General features: G+C 40.6%; 1 protein-coding gene and 1 long non-coding RNA gene across 4 annotated transcripts in view; both read right to left on the bottom strand.

Moving 5' to 3' along the window:
- Window positions 1-5,105, bottom strand: part of LOC146767912 (uncharacterized) — a 49,386-nt gene extending 44,281 nt beyond the window's left edge. The window contains exon 1 of the long non-coding RNA XR_014954258.1: window positions 2,488-5,105. This is a non-coding gene — a long non-coding RNA (uncharacterized LOC146767912). The remainder of the gene's footprint in view (window positions 1-2,487) is intronic.
- A 509-nt stretch (window positions 5,106-5,614) lies between these two features.
- IYD (iodotyrosine deiodinase) lies at window positions 5,615-18,864 on the bottom strand. Of its 3 annotated transcripts, none has more exons than XM_085576552.1 (6): window positions 17,672-18,864; window positions 17,209-17,448; window positions 10,832-11,026; window positions 9,192-9,351; window positions 7,823-7,979; window positions 5,615-6,180 (listed from the first exon to the last, which is right to left on the bottom strand). In XM_085576552.1, exons 2-6 carry the CDS (start codon window positions 17,387-17,389, stop codon window positions 5,998-6,000), a joined length of 876 nt encoding a protein of 291 aa, XP_085432678.1. In that variant the 5' UTR covers window positions 17,390-17,448; window positions 17,672-18,864; the 3' UTR covers window positions 5,615-5,997. The 3 variants fall into 3 exon arrangements, with proteins under 3 accessions (XP_085432678.1, XP_085432677.1, XP_021396219.1); XM_085576551.1 differs by having other exon boundaries at window positions 17,209-17,361; window positions 17,672-18,863; XM_021540544.3 differs by lacking the exon at window positions 17,672-18,864 and having other exon boundaries at window positions 17,209-17,644.

Genomic DNA, 18,864 nt, shown 5'->3' with positions numbered 1-18,864 from the left:
ACTGAATTTAAAATTATTCTTCTCCTATCATGTGCCTCATCTTCATTTTCCAACAAAAAAGGAAGTGCAGTCCAATATTTAAAAATAAGCTGCTGTATTTACTCAAAAAGTACCCTGAGAAATAGAAGGCCCTGTACCAATGAGGAGTGGGGTCACAACTGTCCTTGACAGCAACTAAGCCATTGCTCATTAGGAGCTTTTAACACGTAATTCCAAGAGTGACACAGATTTTTCAAGGGTCACTTAGCCTCCTGAAATTTGGTCAGATCTAAATTCAACGCATACCAGATCACAAGCAGGAACAAACTGAATGGCCAGTGTAGGAAAGCTCTTTTACTCTTCAGCTCTTTGACTCCTTTGTGTGGACACTTAGCATTGCCTGGTAACTGTGCCTTGTCTTGCTCTATTTCTTTTTTTCTTCATTCATAAATCACAAGTAACAAGTTTACTGGTACACTAGCACTGAAAGCAAATTAAGATCTTCAGACTTAAAAAGGGGTGACTTACATCACATCTCATATTTATTTGCCCCAGGAAGGCAAAGCCAGCAGGTAGTTGCTAACCCCTCCACTTGCATAGAAAGATCTTTCAGAGCAAGCTGCTAGGGAACATATTTCTCTTTACCCAAGAGTGGTACCTTGGCATTAGTCCCGCAGAGAATTGGCTGTGACAGCCTTCTGCAAGCTGAATGAATAGTTGCTATCCTATGAGTGAGCTAAAGGAATAGTTTGAAGATGCTAAAAGCCTTCTGACATTTGGACCATTTGCACTACAAAAACAATGACACAAAAAGCTTCATTAAAATCCAGTGCATAATCTACAGACCCACGTCCCTATTGCATATACAACTGAAAAATGTTAAAGCAGATCCTCTCTTTGAAGCATATCTGTGCCTGTTGTGGGTCTCCATAGCTGTGCTTTTGTCTATCTGACTCCCAATATTCACACTTTGAACCTGGTATTTGCAGGAGGTGCTCCTCAGGATAACTTCACCATTGCTGTCACATTGCAGGGAAAAACTGGTGGACTCTGGTCTCACCCTTTCCAGCTGAGTCACTTGAGGTCTCAGCTACAAGATCCTGCCCTCAAGTAATAGATAAGAACTTACTCTCAGGCACAGGGCAGCTCCTCATAAAAAAATCCCAAGAGTTCTCTTTAAAATCCTTCAAACACCTCTTTTCTCAAATGTATGTCTCAAAAAACTTGTCAACTGATGCCTTGAGGTCATGGTTATCATCCATCTTGCTGACCAGCACTCCCATGTCTTACACTGTGTTACCTGGGTCTTGGAATGCCTTTGTTGTTTCTATCAGAATTAGTTAAAATCAGTTCCAATCTTGTAGCTAAGTTAATACAAATGCACAACCTGAAACAGGATGTGTATTTAACTGGTAACTTCAAGCTTCAGTGACTCTTCCATCTTAAATTTGAAGGGAACTGTTGCCCAGCTCTCATCCAATTAAGTGTTCTCATTATTTACACTCTACAAGCACAGGAGAGTTCTGTCTATATGGGCAAAGGCTTGGCTCTTGTAGATGCCTGATATAGGTAAAGTTCGCAAAAAAAAAAAATTAAATTCCTTGAGAGTTTTAAGTCATGAGTACAATGGCTGTTCTGCTTTGACTAAGCTCAGGTGGGTGGAAATATTCAAAAACAATACAGTAGCCCAACCTCTTCCGTAATGATCTTCATGGAGGTCTCATCAGTGACACAACATGATGCCAAGACTGAGCCCTTCTGGAAACAAAAACTTCTTAGGACTTGTATGTGCTGGCAGAATTAGCATTTGCATTTTTATTTCTTTCAAGTCTTTTGCTGGGAGCAGTTTATTAGTGCTGTAGATTCATGTTTTGTCAGTACCTGGCATTCAAGTATAGCTGATCCTGCCTTGGAGTGCAAGCTGGATTATTTCTCAAGATTGATTTTTCATGGGCCCATGACATCTATGTAGCAATTAAAGAAATAAATCAATCAGATGCTGACTGCACATCTACTTGCTTAAATGTCTTTGAAGTGCTGCAGCTTAATCAGAGTAAAACTGTAACCTGAGGTAGGGGCTTGTGCACTTTTGTTCATCTGAGGTTCACAGCATCAAGCTGTTACTTCCTCACACCCATAAGTTGCTTTACTTTTATTGCAGTAGTGTGAATTTGTATGGTAAGAAATGCTCAAACACGTGGCTAATACATTACAGCCTGTTCCATCCATGTGGACCAGCTCAGACCCAGTAAATCTGCCTGGGAACAGTTATTTCTGTCAAATTCAAAATAACAACACTTACCTTTAGACTACTTGCAAAGAAGCTAAATACTGACAACCTGCAAGTTCCATCAAGCAGAGAGCACTTAGATGGTTACTACAGCCCAGCTAACTTATGGGAATCTTAAACTTGATCATGTAGCTGTGGAGGAGATGGGAACATAGACCAGTGGAACAGAGTCCTCAGTTCAAAAACTTTCTAGCAGCATCATTTGAGTTCTGGCTCACCTGTGTTGAAAGGAAGACGGTGGAGTAGGTAAAGTGTGCTGCTCCAGGAGCAATGCTTCCCTGCCTGATGGCACGGCTGCCTGGATTGCTGATGAACACCAGCTTCAATATCTTCCAGCTCCCTGTTCAAGGGCAGACTGAAACCAACGCCAGTTCAGTCAGCCTTGCAGTGGGAGGAGATGAGCAGTTGCCTGTTGTTCCAACAAATGTGATACTTATTCCTTTAATTATCTGGATTGTCATGCAACCCACCTTGTTGCACCTGATTTCAAGAGCAAAATACAACCCACCATGTTAGACCTGACTTGTGGGAAAATTTCAGACAGCAAGAGTCCTTGAACACACACAAATTAGTCCATGCAGTTCAAGGAAGAAAGATCCCAGACATGGAGAGAGCCAGTTGCTATCTGCAGCTACCTGATGGAAAGACACAGGGAAGAGGAAGCCAGACTTCTCTCGGAGATGGGTGGCACTAGGCCAGCAGGCAAGGGACACTAGTGATAACGTGGGAAAGTCCATTTAGATAGCAGAAAAAACATTTTTTACCTTGAAATTGAACAAATGCCAATAAGATATCCCTAGTTAAATGTAAAACAATTTAAATGCCAACCTTCATTTTAGTCAACTGTGAGCTGCATGGAAAGGCAAAATTTATTATTATTTAATTGTGTTTTAAGTAAAAACAGTGCACTTGTTAGAGAACAGTGGCAATTCCAAGTAGGCTTGTCACACAGGAGTACTAACATGATTTACAAAAGACTCTGCAGTATCATCAGCAGTAGTAATACTACTGAAGTATTTCCATTTGAAAAAGCATTTTTAAGGGAGGGAAAGAAGAAAACAAAAGAAGAAAAAAGCAGCTTATTTTACTTATATTTCATGATTCCAGAAATGCTTTTTGGATAGAATCTTTCCCATCTAGTAGGTGTGAGGGCTTGAGTTTTTAAACTGCTATGTGTATCTTAGTGTCCAGAATGAAAACATAGATGAAAAAAAAAACAACCATTAAGCTTCTTTGGTGTGAAGAGGTATATTGGTATATACCAATGCTTCTTATTGTGACAATTTTTAATGTGTTTTTCAGACTGTTTTAGTTCTTTGTTTTTTAGTTGTGAAACCACACTAGAAATAGCCTTATATATGCAAGCTCCTGCTGTTTGAAACTGAATTCATTTAGTAAATTTTCTCTGAGTGTCATTTATTTTGTAGACTGAGACCAGGGAGAAGCAATTTATTTCTGTAGCTGAGAGTTTATTTCTGTAGGAAAGATTGCAACTTGACACAGATTCAGTCCTCCCTTTGTTGATGTGAACTCTGAATTAAAATATAGTAGTACCAACAGGTACAAACTGCTTGTGAAGGGGCATAATGGGGCAGAGCAGCATCTGCGCAGAAGGAAAACTTGCAACAGTGACTTTAATATGTATTCCTGATAACTGGGCACCTGCAGCTGATCAGCCTTGGCTTCTTGGCTTGGTTCAGTTCATCCCTACCTCCCTTACTAGATTTTAGACTTTGACAGTGTGTAGATCCAGGAATTCCTTTTTTTTTTTTTTTTTTTTCCTTTTTAGATTTTGTTTGACTGTAGTTACAAGAGCTGATCTCAGACTAGGCCTGCACAAGAAACTTCCTGCCATAGCGGTACCACTGAGAACATGAAACAGGCCAGTACAACAATGACATCACCGCATCTGCTAAATACAAGCAAAATGGTCTGTCAAAGAGGAAAACAATTTTTCCCACTAGATGACAGAGGCATTGACATGGCCAAAATTTTATCTGCTCCTCTTGTTCAGCTGACAAGTGATAGTAAATGGGATTTGACTTGTAGAATCATAGAATGGTTTGAATTGGAAGGAATTTTAAATATCCTGTACTTTCAGTCCCCCTGCTGAGCCTTGCACTGGACCACGTTAGACTTCAGATAAGTAGTGAGTTAACTCAGAACACAGAAATATCCTGAGTTAGAAGGGACCCCCGAGCATCATCAAGTCCAGCTTCTGGCCCTGCACAGCACCACCCCCAAGAATCACACCGAGTGTCCAAGAGCATTGTCCAAATGCTTCTTGAACTCTTTCAGGCTTGGTGCTGTGACCACTTCCCTGTGGAGCCTGTTCCAGTGTCCAGCCACCCTCTGGATTAAGAACCCCTTTCTAATACCAGCCTAAATATCCCTGACACAACTTCAGGCCATTCCCTCAGGTCCTTCCTTCACCATCTTTGTTGCTCTTCCTTTGGACGCTCTCTAACAATTTTTTATCTTATACTGTGATACCCAAAACTGCCCCAGCAGTGGAGGTGAGCCCTCCCCAGTGCAGAACAGAGTGGGACAATCCCTCCCTTGCCTGGCTGGCCGTGCTGTGCCTGATGTCCCCAGGACAGGGTTGGCTCTCCAGGCTGCCAGGGCACTGCTGGCTCATGTTCAACTTGCACTGACCAGGACCCCCAGGTCCCTTTCCGCGGCTCTGCTCTCCAGCCTCTCACCCCTCAAGGACGGCTGAAGTCAATTTGGCTGAATGTGCCTGGCGCTGGAAGCCGCAGAGACCAGGGTGGGGAGGTGTTTCCCGAACAGAGCCCTGCGGGAAGCACGCGTCTCTCGGAGCGTTTCCCCTCCCGCTGCGGGCGGAGCCGGCGGGACCCGGGCCCCACGAGGGGGCTCCGCCCGCCCGGGCACCGGCACCTGCCCTTCCAGCATCCCGCATCCCGCACCGGGCTGGCGTGAGAGCACCGCTCCCGTGCCACGGGCTTCGGAGCAGTTTCACTTTCAGGGTGTTAAACTGCTGTAGATGTAGGTATGAACAGGGTAACCAGATAGCAACTTCCAGTGAAAGCAGCGAAGTACCGGGGACACGACTGATAGCTACTACGTGATCTCACTGTGCTTGGAACATGTACAAATAAATGGTAACGAGCAAATGATTTGAATGCCTTGTTCCCACTTAATTTCCCCCTACCTACGAGACACTCGTAGCCACAATAGTTTAAGAAAGCCTGGTACAGAGAAGTTTTGGAAATAAATCAAGGAAAGAAATCCCACCATATAGGAGGAAAATAGCGTCTTTCTACACATAGCTGAACACAGTAAAGAAGGGGCATTTAAACAGAACACACTGACCAAGATAGGAGCTCAGCTTAACTTCTTTGTATCTTTTAATACAACCTTCATTAAAATTCTTAAGTTAAAATAACTGTGTAATGGCAATCACAAAAGTATAAGGAAAATATATATTCCAGTTCAAGAAGAGATTTAATACATGAGAAAAATCAAGTGATGAGATCATTTAAATGCCATTGTACATATTCCCTGGGACAATGCCCTGGTCAGGTAAGTAACAGCAGCTGTCCAAGGCACAGTGCTCGACTGCTCACTGCTGTTAGTAGATTACTAGCACTAAAAGAAATGGAGATGCAAAAAGCCAGAGCAATGGCGACATAGGGGGACAATGCACAGAAACAGCAGTGACATCTTCAGCTGTCAGCAGGGTTGCTCTCCTTCTCCTGGCGCTGGGCTCACATGACCACCATGATGTCTTCCAGAGGCTTCCGCCTCAGCGCAGGCACAGTGGCATCTTCCTTGGGGTAGCCCACGGGGAGCAGCAGCAGGAGCTTCTCGTTTGCTGGCCGCTGGAGCAGCACCCGGAGCTGGGGGCCGCAGTTCAGGGGTGTGGAGGTCACTGTGCACAGCCCTGCGTTCTGCAGCAAGACAGCAACTTTTTCTCACCACACCTGTACACATCCTTCTGTCAACTAGTCTGGAAATGCTGCTTCATTAGACCTGCTGCAGCCTTTAGAACAACTGATTTACTGTCAGCCTCAGTGGCACCATAAAAGATGCCTGCTCTGCTTACAGGGAAGTAGAGCATTTCTCCCCTGCAGCAACAGCACAGTCTGCCTTGCCATGTCTGTGTACTGCAGAGCCACAGCCTGCCTGCTGTGCCAGTGTGATGGGGAATCCATGGCCACAGGGAAGCTGAGAGGCAGTTGTGGGGGTATGATTGGAATGTCATCCCATGGTGCTGGTGATTGGACTAGATGATCTTGAAACATCCATTCCAAACCAAATTATTCCCTGATTCTATGATCTGGCTCTTACAGAGAACTATTTCAGTTCTTGCCTCCATACAGCTGGCAGAAAGATGCCTTACAGCCTTGTTTTGAGTTCCTCCTCATAAGCTGTACCTCACAGGGACAGAGGGCACAGGCTCTGCCTCAGAATTTGTCACAGCAGTCTGCTGGCATCTCTCACAGTGGCCATTGTTATGGATTACCTCAGAATCCCAAAATAAGTCAATGTGTCACTCTTCCTCTCATTCAAGATCTCACAAAAACCCCAAAAAATCTGGACAAACAATAAAGAACTGACATCATCCAAGGTGTGATCACACAGCTGAGTCACTTCCTGAGAACTGCACATGTGGATTTCAGTCTCTCTGTCTATGAAATGCAAGCATTTTGGGAGGCTTTGAGATACAAGTCAGCCAAGGAGAGGTGCCCAGGAAATGCACCCATCACGTTAAAGTAATCTCTACAATCTTCTCAAGAGGATTAGAGCAAACACTGGTGGTGCTGAATGGTGCCTGAGGAGCAGCAGTGCACAAAAGAAAGTGTCATTCAAAACAGAATGGAGGAGAAATGGCAGTGCATGGTAGGAAATTGGCCTAATATAAAAGGAGGCACCTTGCTGTTATCTTGCTGACAGGCCAGGTTAACTATCAGAGTAGCTTCTCTATTTAACACTTGTGTGAGTACATCAGGTACAAGAAGCAGAACTGAGCACTGAGAAACTACTGAGAAAATCTAACTGGCTGGTGTTAAACATGCTGAGCTTTACAGATCAGTTCACTTTCAGAAATATCTCAGAAAGTCTGATTGAAATAGTACAGCAAGTTCTGTGGAATATGTCCCTGATTTTTTTTTTCAGCATTGTATACTAAAAGTGGTTTGGTGTCAAGCTGTTTTATAGGGATTACTGAAAAGAAGGGGCCAGTGTGGCACCACACAGTCGTACTCCAAAGAGCCTGTCAGCCCTGTTAGCATAAGGCAGAAACCACAGGGGCTGAAGACTGTGCCGAGAAGAGTGACAACTCTGAAAGCTACATTATATTTTTCTTCCTGTTGACCAGTACTGAGGATAGGAATCACCTTCTCAGATGTAGCCCTCTGTAGAATAACATTAAAACTCAAAACTAAGACATATTGACAGGAATTGGAGTAATTCAGAAGACAGAAAATGTTAAAATCTAAACTAGGTTCCACTCACATTTGGGCAGAACGGTCTTGGTAGATAATCCAAACTAATATATTGACTCACAGTATGTTGGTTCTGTCAATGTACCTGCAGTGCAGCAAGCAGGATACCACAAGCAATGGAAACACTGATTTCATTGTAGTAGTGGGTCTTCTTTTTGCCATTTGGAAGTCGCCCATATACCTGCTTGAAAATGAGAATCAAATATGGAGCAGTGTCCAAGTACTCTTTGATCCAATTTGTTCTGCAAAAGAATGTTTAATACATTTATTTTGCAACCTTTTCAGTTTCCTGTAAGTTACATTTACTGTCTGCAAAAGGACACTAAAGGTATATGACAATTATAGCAGTAGACTAAACCTTAGAACATTTACTTAAAAGCATTAAATATTATCACCTTAAATAGAAACATTTCAGAAAGGAAAAAAAAGCTTGAATAGAGTTCTCAATTTCAACAGATTTGGCTGAGGAGTTGATGTGCTCACTCTGAAGAGTGGAATTACATACAAATAAGAGATAGCTCTTGACCTCTTATCTATGAACTGGCCTCATGAGCATTTGCCTTTGTGATTATTTAATTCCTGGAATTTTGCAGATTTGCCTGTTACCAGCAGTGCCAACTTTTTTCTAATTGCAGGGAAGACTGCTCCCAGAAAAGTTCAAAACTATTTTGTCTAAGGTCTAAACCTAAATATATTCCAATGGCAAAAATTGTTATTCTTTTCCTGGGTATTTAATCCCTGTTACAATACATTTGGTTCCAAATTTCTTAAATTACAATCATGATATAGGATTTAGATAAGAAAATTAGTGTTTTCTACTGTTGTCACTCAAAACATAAGAACCTTCGGCATTTAGTTGTTCGCATAGCACATAAAGTTGCATAGCACCTAAGCATCTGAAAAATAGTAACATAATCAAACCAGCAGGGCAAGTCAACCCTACAAAATTTTGTGCATGTGCTCTATTTGACAAGCCAAGACTCAGTAGATATCTTCCCATTGCGTGAAGTTAAGCAAGTCAGTCAGACTTTGGAGGGCATTTGGAACAACTAAATATTGCATAATTCAGCACTTGGATAGGGACAAGCCTTGGGGCTTCCTCAGTTGGTAGCAAAGTTTCTAGTGACTTTGGGAGCTTGGCTGTTTGGCAAACAACAGAAGAAATCTGGGACCAGAGTTTCAGCCGCAGAGGTTACGTAGGAAAAAATAATGATGGAGCCAAGTGCTTGGAAAACTTTCAAAATGGAGAGCATGTAATCCCTTTTACTGGAAGCAATTTTATGAACCAGACACCAAGGCACAGTTCTATATAGATTTAGAAGCTTTTGTTTCCAAACATAGATTTTAGAAAAACATTAAAAGTGAGAGGGAGGATGAAATAGAAAATGATAGAAATCTTTCCTCACTGAAACAACAGCTATCTTCACATCCCTTAGGTAATTGACTTTTCATACCTCAGTCTTTTCAGGTCATTAACCCATCTGTCTCCCATCCTTTTTTTGTAGTTGATTTCCTCTTCTTCTTCTACAATTTCACGAATTTTATGTTTTAAATATGGATCTTGCACTACCACAAAGGTCCAGGGCTCAGTGTGTGCTCCACTAGGTGAAGTACCTTCATATAAAAACAGGGAAAAGTAAAAACCCAGGAAGGAGGGTGGGCAGCTCTTCCTTGTGGGTTTTAGGCTGACCAACTGAGCAATGGGAAAGTAAGTGGATGAGATGGGAAGAAAAGGACTAAGTTCTGGCAGACAATCCTGTTCATTACGTTCTCAGAGAATGTGAGATCCCATTGAAGAACAGAGGTTAGTCCTTTTATACTGCCATTTTACAGGAAGCCAGTGTTAAAGATTTGTAAAATAATCCTTTTTTGATGGTTCTTATGATGAGGCAGTAATATGGTGCAACAGATATGAATGCAGTAATGCTATTACAAAGTGTTGTACTAAAAACAGAGCTCTGTCTGAATACAGCCAACTCTGATATGTGGTTTTAGCTAAAGGGTGAAAATAATGGCTTTCAGGAAAACAAGGCTGAGTGATCACCGGCAGTTACCTGTCAGTGACTGACAAAGATAAGGAGCTGTACAACACAGACATCTGCCATAGAGCATACAGGTTTGAGTCTGTTGTCCCAAAGACAGTTGGTGTTCATAGGTGTGCACATATCTATGTGTTATATTTATATTTAATATATATTTTATACATACATACATACATACATATATATATATATATATATACATATATACATATATATATATATATATATAAAATTTGTACTTTCTCACCCACCAACACCACTGGAGAAATATTTGAACTGCCTAGAGGTTAAAAGCAAGAAGCTGAAGAATATATATCTGCACAGGTTCACAGATATATTGATTAAGAAGACTGTTGAAATCTCTGATCCCTCATACACATTTAAAAATATTAGAAGAACTTGCATACAATACTAAGGATTGGTTTTAGTTCAAGAAATGCTGAATAAGCAGCTTGAACTTTCCTGATATATGAAAGTGTTTTTATATTGTGAATCTTGCTTCTCCTCAGGTTTGGGTAAAAACTGATGGCATTCATGCTTCCCTTTGTTTTCTTTTTCTCTACACAGCCCAAAGCTTTCAGGGTTACTAAGTACTTCATCTGCACGCCAGACTTGTTTGCTTTAATGCATTTGCCAAAACATGCTCAGTGTTTTAATGATGCTTGGTTAATTAGAGGGACATGGAGACTTTACAGTGCAGTAACAAAGCTGCTTACAGTTCTTAAAGGGAAAATAATGCACCTCAAATGTGGAGATTCTTTAGATTATTAACTTGCTAAAGGCTACTGAACTTTTCTCTAAGGCAGCTTGGGAATGTTTTCTATAGTAGCAGCAGCTGGTTCATAGAATAAGAGAAATCATAAGAATCAAAACCACCCCTGGCTGAAGTCGATGGGTGCTAATTCATTCCAGCTACAGGTGAATCTAGGAAAACCATAAGCAAAATTCCAGTTCCCTTGGCTTCTCCACACCACCTTTTCACAGTTACATAGTTGAACAGCAGTGGTGATCCTTTTTTTTTTTCCCCAGACCTTGAACCACTCAGTACCTACCTGCTGTTCTGATGACATTATCGATAACCTCCCTGGGGACTGGCTCATCACTGAGAAACCTGACAGATCGCCTCTTATTTAGAAGCTCATAGAATGTCTGAGACCTCTTAATCATTTCAGCCTCAGAGTAGCGCTCGCCAGTGAAGGGGACATGGGCAACATTTTCTTCAAGTCCTTGCCACTCTTCCTCACCCTCTGCAAGAAAATACAAGTGGTTAGGGATTTTTTTTGCTGGAGAATGCTGCTGATATCCTCGGTATTCACACTGTAAGGCACCTTGTCCTGTACTGGCATACACTGCGCTTCTACCCTACTGGTAAGGCAAAGTCTGAGGTTCCAGGTGACACAACTCATCAATCCCCAGCTCCAGCTACTGAATAAACAACTTGTTTAAATACCAAGAGGCAGGAGGGTCCTGTTGGGCTCTAGTAAGTGTGATCCACAAACAAGTCATTGCCTTCTCCACTTCAGCCTGCAAGCCTGCCTGCAAAAATGGGTTACAAGCTGAAACAGCATAGAAAAAGTGGACAGGCTTCCAGCCCAATTTTCTCAGCAAGTAAATGTGAACATGTGTGTTCCTTCTTGAGCTGTTCAATAAGGAAAAAAATCAGTTAAATTACTGAAGTTAATGAGAGAGCTTAACTACCAATATGTGTAAAATCTCCTCTGAAGAGCTGAATGTCAACTTCTTCCATATTCATGTTTCATAGCAGAAACATTGCAAGCTTTGGCTCTGCAGAAATGTGACTCTGTGTGGTCAAGCTCTTTGGTTTCCTGATACTTTCAGCATAAGAGGAAATGGATGTCAGGCATCTATATTTAGGCTAACAACATATCAAATGTAGGATATTGTGTTTCTTGTCTTTAATTTAAAAATTCAAAATTATTCTCAGTTTCACTGAAATATGTCTGTTTATATCACAAAATGAATCTTCTGTTGTCTCTGAGGCCTCTTTCTGCCCCATATTCCTAGAATCAGCATGGGCAGCATTTTTTTTGCAGCTATGATGTGGAAGTTAAAGCCATTTAAATTCTACATTTTGACTAGTCAATAGTATTGAGCAATCTGTTACAGAGAGCTGAGTCAGGAAAAAATATTCCAGTCCTTTTTCTGTCACTATTAGGCTATTATTCCCAAATCATAGCAATCTCCAGCACAAATACAAACAGCAATTACTTCTGTGTTTTAGTAGTATGCAGTTGCCTTAGAGACTAGGCTGGCTTTTTGTTCATTTTAAAAGTAGGGAAATATTCACAAGTGTGGCTCAGCCTGTGCATAGGGGTGAAATAAATCCAGTTTCATAAACTGAATCTAAATGGAATAGTTCTGGTCCCCAAACCACACATTTCATTTGTGCACAAAGAATTCACCCTGAGAATTTGTTTTGTTTAGCATTTCATGCCGGTGTTAAGCACTCTTGGTCATAGTCTGCAAGGACCTGGCTCCAGGTTAATGGAAAGCAGTGAGCCCTTGTAAAGATTATATTAGTGATCATCTTGTGTACATTCAAAAAGTAAAAGAGTGCCTCTTGATAAGGTTCCCTTTGTGGCTTCCACTCAGTAAAATAGTGAGTGCTTGCTTGTTTTGTGTTGTGGGGGGATTTTCCTGTGTAAGTAGAAGAGAAGTGAAGCTGCTGTTTGGTCAAGATAGTTCAACTTAATAATAAGGTGAAAAAAGAAATGTGCTTCCAAAGATTTTGAACATGGGACAAAGGTGAGATGGCTAATGAGAATGGAAAACCTCAATACAGTCAATGTGGGAAAACTGGCTGAAACAGAAAAACCTAGAAATGCAGGAACTGACACACAAAACCAAAACTCTCCTGGCAATTTTTTTAAAGTAAATTGATCTATTATATAGTCTCTTCCACCATGTGTCTACCATTCTTTCTTAGCAGTTAACATTATCCATATGCTAACTTTAAATCATTATCAGCACCATCTGTTTAGTGCATGCTCTCTATATCTCTAATTGCTGTGTTTAGACACACTCCTGTTTGTACAGTCACGTTCTACAATACCACAAGTGTCTTGTTTATATCTCTTTGTATTCCACCACTTGATGGACAACAGACATCCTGCTAGCAAGTCTATTACCTTGTTAGCCACATTCTCAAGATTGCCATCAATTCTGTTGCCCGTTTACAGCAGTCATCAAGCTTCCTACTTTTTAAGTAAATGTGGAGTGGTTTTGGCTCAGACTTCCCAAATGGAATCTCATTTTAAACATACATTTTTCTATCTCTATCAGAAATTCCTCTCTGGATACATTTTAGGATAATAACTATGTTCTTCCCAGCAGTTCATATGGGAAGTTATAATCAGCCTGCAAATAATGTAATACATTCTACCTCAGTTTGAAGCATGAGTTCTTAATTAAAAACTCATACTGAGAACAGTATGTTGTCATTTCACTTCTGTTGGCCACTTTTTTTACCTACACTGACACTTCTCTGTGTTGCTGGCTTCCAGTTGTATGTCATTAAGATATTTCACTTTTACTCTCCTTGGTTTTATGCAAAGACCACCAGATAATATTACCAATTGATCCTGAGACTGATCCTTGAGAATCTCTAGTCAAGACCACCGCATTTGCTTTCCAAAGAAGTTTCTTCCATAGAAAATTGCTTCCTGAGCACACAGTTCCTCTCTATCTCTCTTTTCCAGTGTAAAGACATGATACATAGGAAAAAAATTCAATGTATGTAAAGAAAGTTTTCACATCTTTAGTCTTAAATGCTGAATAACTGACCCTGTGGGTTCTTTATCTGATTAATGGCAGACTGCTGCAAAATGGGCCACTGCAGGAATCTCAGCAGTGAATCCAGCCCTGAACTGAGTGTGACTAATAGGGAACTAAAAGAGATGGATTACCCTACTAGTGGATTATAAATAGTGGTTAGCAGGCTGATCCTGGAAGCCTTAAGATCTCTGGGCCAGGGATCTTAAGCAAAAGAAGTAGCAAGTTGGAGAGGCACAGACCCTGGAAGAAAAAACCCAGCATCAAAATATTGTGAAAATTACCTCAACTGGAATACAGTTGCCAAAGGTTTCTTATGATCTTAAGATAGATAGAGTTTTCTCTTTTTAAAGAGAAAACTTAGTATAAGGAAAGCTGAGAGGTGGTTACTATCCATAAACCACAGGTTACTATCCATAAACCAGGGCTGGAAAAGAATCCTTTCAAATCAAGATGATGGAACAGATTAAATACATAGACAGTAGTATTAAATAAGTTTGGGCAGGCAGAAAGGTAGAGAAGGGTTTTTTATCCATAGTAAGAAATTCTGGACCAGCCTTTCAGCAGGGTTAAAGAAAAAGTGTCACAAAAGTCCAGTTTTCATGTTCATTCAGCTGTTGACAAAGGCTGGATGTATTTGCAGGAGCAGAAAGATACACATGGTAATGCATTGTGTCCATCTGAGACCTGTGTTCCTAAATGATACAAAATATGAACTGTCATTGAAAAAGAGGTTTAAATTTCTACTGCCTCATCCATGTAAGTAGTAGTATTACTAAGATATGGGAAGTCTTTGAAACTGGGGAGAGGAGAAATGCTTTTTAGTGGGACAGGTGTATTATAAGGAGTATCACAAGCAAGAACATTTTCAGGAGAAATGGAACATTTGGGACTTTGTGTGTTTTGTAGTCCTTAAGTAGAGTGTATCATCAAGTGTCCTTGCCAAACCACAGCACAACAATATCTCATTTTGAATCTTATAAATGAAGAAAAAAGTTACAGGATAGATGGGCATGCAAACAAATCTGAAGTACTGCCAGTTTAAGCATTAAACAAATAGACTGTGTGCTTTGCACTTAACGAAAGAATTGGGTTTCTGGCTGCTACGAGAAACATTCATCCCTTCAGCTGTGGAAAGCGCAACACAAACAAGCTCAGGAGCGCTTGGCCCTCACCATTCTACCCTTCATTGCCAATGAGTGACCCTACTGAGTCTGCCCAAGCAGTTCAGCTACTCACAGTGAATGCTCTGCTGCTCAAAGCTATGTCCTTCTCGTGGGAAGCATCCCTGAGGGCTCCACTTCAGGGAAGGCTCATGGAGCTACAAGTGTGGCTGGTGCTATTCTGTTTTTCTGCTGAGTGCTTCACTCTCTCAGCAAATAGACCTTGCTTTGGTCAGGGACATGAAGCAAGAGACTTGGTCGTCAGCTGCCCCTTACTATTCAGGGGGCTGCTGAAAATTCAGCTTGTTCACGTGGGGCAGCCCTAGATTCTAGCTTTAGACAAGGCCTTAAGAATATAACCTTCATGTTACTTAACTTAAATTCTCTTCAGAGGAACTTAATCTTTAAACACAAGCCAGCCAAACACATTTAGTTAGAACTGAGCTTGTCTGATAAAGTAAGATACATTTATAAAATAACAGAATTTACACAGCAGGTAAAGTATTCTTTAGAATTAGAAAAATCTCTTTATACATCCATGTTTCTAATTCAGCATCCATGTTTTCATTTCAGCAGCTTCCATTTCCTAGTGCAGTCAGTGAAAATTTTTACACTGACAACAAGGTTAACATATTTTGATCTTTAATTAAGACTCTAGCAAAGTAACAGATCCTTACTAGCTCTTTCTGCTCCTTACTACTCTTCTTATTTAGGCTGGGCTGAAGAAAAATTCCCTGGTGAAGAAAAATTTCCCTATGAATGATTAAATTATTTTAATATTTCTAGAGATAAAAGACACGACTGTTTTACAAATAAATTAGTCTGAATCACATTTCATTATGGGAATGATCACTATTTGTTACTAAAAGAAAAATAGCAAGAAAATTTAATATTGGATGACATGGTATATTGAGAAAAGTTTTATTTAAAAGTAAATAAAACTTAGTAAGTAAATAAAACTTAGCATCAGTACTAACATGTCTACCTGTTAAAATTTTTTTGAAAGCAATTTTTTTGTAACAAAAAATAGTACAGTTTTGAATTTAGTACTTGAATGAAAGGGAAAGCAACTAACACATAAAAAACTAAAATTTTATATATGGAGCTGTGGCAGTGAGGCTCCTTGATAAGAGGTAATAGTTTGTTTATGCAAAGGATCTAAATTCCTTAACTGATGGAAACAGCTATAATCCAAGATGGTAATTCATAGATTATAATTTGAACTTCCCACAGGAATTCTAATTTGCAGCATTTTAACTGAAGTAGTAAGTCATTAGTGACAAAGAAATTATGGAATAATTTTATACAGAATCTATTTTGCATTGAACAAAGGAGGATACAACAGGTGAACTGATTTGTAAAGAAATTTTATATATTTGGAAAATAGTCAACAGGGTTTAAACCCTTCTTGGTATCAACTATTTTCAGAAACTGATAAACTAGCTGAAAGTACACTGAACACTAACAAAAGAGCTATAATAGTTCTTAGAAAAAGGTCTATATGCAGAAAAACACTGTAAGTTTTAAGATTCCTAGAAGCAGACTGAGGGAAGTGTTATTATGGGGAAAAAAATAACACAGAAAGACCCTTCAAAAAGTCTTTGAAATCACCATGAGGGAGGGAACAAAAAGCTGCATTAACTACAACTTTAAAAAATTGATAGGAACAGAACTCTGTAGATTTTTGTTTTACAAAGAAATAAAGTGAGTTTATGGAGGATAGTTAGGAAATAAGAAGAAGGAAGGTCACATTTTGAGCTTAGACTTTTTTGTCCAAGCTGTGAATCAGAAAAAGCTAATGAAAATAAAGGGCATTCTGCATGGGTTCAAATATGCAGCTGAGGGACCAGATCATCACCACCACCACATTTTGTTCTTAAATATTTGATCAACACAGCTCCCAACAAAGCTTCCATTGACATTCTCAGAAGCCACAAATGGCGGACCTTTGTAAAAACAATAATAAACCCATTTCCAACTTTTTAGCTGTGCTGAGACCAAATACGTAGCACTGAGTGATAAAGTGGGATGACTTGCAGATAAAAATTCTCTGCTCACATCTCCCCTTTGCTCACACTAATAAAGCCTAGGAAAAGACTGTGGGGAATTCAGCAGGATCTCCTCTCTTTCCTTACACTGTCCATAGAGTCCCTCATAGGTCTGAGATCTGCTGTACAGAGGAACAGACAGGAGTCTCTGAGAATATGTTTTATACATATACATATATATATATATACATATATGTGTGTGTGTGTGTGTCTGATCTATGGGGTCTGGAGGGAATTTACACCAAGAGTAACACTACTACATGAGGAATGCCTCCTTCCTGGGAGCTGACAAGCTCAGGGCACAGCAGCAGTGTTGTGCTGATCATTGCTGTCACTGCAGAGAAGCCCAGAAGATTGCACCTCCTTTATTCATATCAGCAGATAAAATTCAAACAACAAAAGTGTTTAGGATAAGATTTTTCTTACCTTCCTCTTCTAAGGGATGGTCAGTGCTATCTTTTAAATCTTCATCCACCCATGGACGAGATGGATGCTTGCTTTTAGTGTCACATTTTTCCTTCTCTCCATTCGTCTTCTTCATTATTACCCCAATCAAAACACACATAATTGCTATAAATACTGGTGTGAGGGAAGAAAAGAGCACCATGACTGTGGAAATGTGGAGCCTTTCTTCCACGTTCAGTAGTTTCTCATGAAAAGGAGAGGCTGAAGAGGGAAGAGCAGCAAAGCAATAAGCAAGAAGGGGTGGACTCAAGGTTCAGTCCTCCACCCTATCTTGCTTCTACTTTTCAGACACCGCCTCCACAACCTCATCTGTGATGGGCTCCTGCTGTTAATAAACAGCTCCTGCAGTTAAAAAAACCCTCCAGACCCAGGTTTATATATTTTCTAAGAAACAATCTTATAAACAGCAAGCAGAGTCACTCACCATACACATAAATGCTGTCCAGTGCAAAATAAATTTAAAAACACCTAGGTCTTTTCAAACTCCAGACTAAGGCAAAAGACTTCTCCCCTCTTATTTTTACTGTTATGCTTATTCCAGTAATCTTCCTTGTAACAGTGATTATGAGACGAGCCAAGTGGGAATGCGACTTTTAAAAACTAATGGCACCTCTTCAATGTTTAACTCATAAAATTAGCATTTCACATGTATCCCAGGAATTCAGACTATCACCAATCACCAATCAGTTTGCAGCACCACCCTTGGCTATGTCAACAGGTCAATAGAACACATAAATAAAGGGGCAGCGTTGCCTCTCTATAAAGCGTGAGTAAGACAATTCACAGAGACCTGTATTCATCCTGGGAATGACAGGATGGGGAACTGACAGGAAGAATTCAAGGAGTCAAAGTAAAATTATGTGAGGGCTGCAGTGAATTTAAAAGGCATGTTTCAGCATCTTATAGAAGATTAAAAACTGATAGGATCCTGGTTTAATCCAATAATGGCCAATGTCCAAATGCTTAACCCATTTTTACCTCAGGCAGCTGCTTGGGAACTGAACCAACACAGCAACACTGATTTGCTATCTTTACCTGGGGCTATTAGGACATACTGGATGATGAAATGTCAGATAGCAATGGGTGCTGAGGGCTGTGCTGGAGAGCAGGGTACAGGAGTGCTCTCTGTATGTAGTCACCAGTGTTCATCAGCTCTTCTTAGCACCTCCTAAGCACCATCCTTGCCAAGCCTTATCTCATGCCATACAGGGCCATTTCTGATGTCCTGGCATCCATGGCAAGATAATCACATTTTGAATAAGCCCTCTCAAGATCAGTGGGAGCAGTTCTGAGTGCAGCCATAGCAGGAGATGGTGAGTCCCAGGGCAGTCAGCACTGCAGCTGGCACCTGCAGGGGGTCATTGCAGTCCCCTTTCCTCAACATGAAAACCAGGGCACAAAGGGGAGAGAGAATTTGTGGTATACACAGGTTCCATCCTGACAGGTTCTCTGTCCATGCCCTACCATGCATGCCTCTCACCCCACCAGTAATGCAGCCCTGGGCACACCCATACTGGTCCCATTTGACACTGTCACTCCAAGGGCTCCCTACCTTCCAGTGCTCCAGCAGATACTGCCAGCTGCCTTAAGGATTGGTCTGTGTGTTGGGAAGTGTAG

This window comes from Lonchura striata, chromosome 3, assembly GCF_050655825.1.
Source record: "Lonchura striata isolate lonStrDom1 chromosome 3, ASM5065582v1, whole genome shotgun sequence".
Taxonomy (NCBI): domain Eukaryota; kingdom Metazoa; phylum Chordata; class Aves; order Passeriformes; family Estrildidae; genus Lonchura; species Lonchura striata.
The sequence above is the reverse complement of the archived record's forward strand: the minus strand, read 5'-3'. Positions and strand labels throughout refer to the sequence as shown.

Coding starts and splice junctions, on each gene's coding strand:
- IYD (XM_085576552.1), bottom strand. CDS start 17,389: ATGGTGCTCTTTTCTTCCCTCACACCAGTATTTATAGCAATTATGTGT. Junction 7,980..9,191: donor AATGACCTGAAAAGACTGAG/GTATGAAAAGTC, acceptor ATTCTTTTGCAG/AACAAATTGGATCAAAGAGT. Junction 6,181..7,822: donor TCCTGCTTGCTGCACTGCAG/GTACATTGACAG, acceptor GTCTTGCTGCAG/AACGCAGGGCTGTGCACAGT.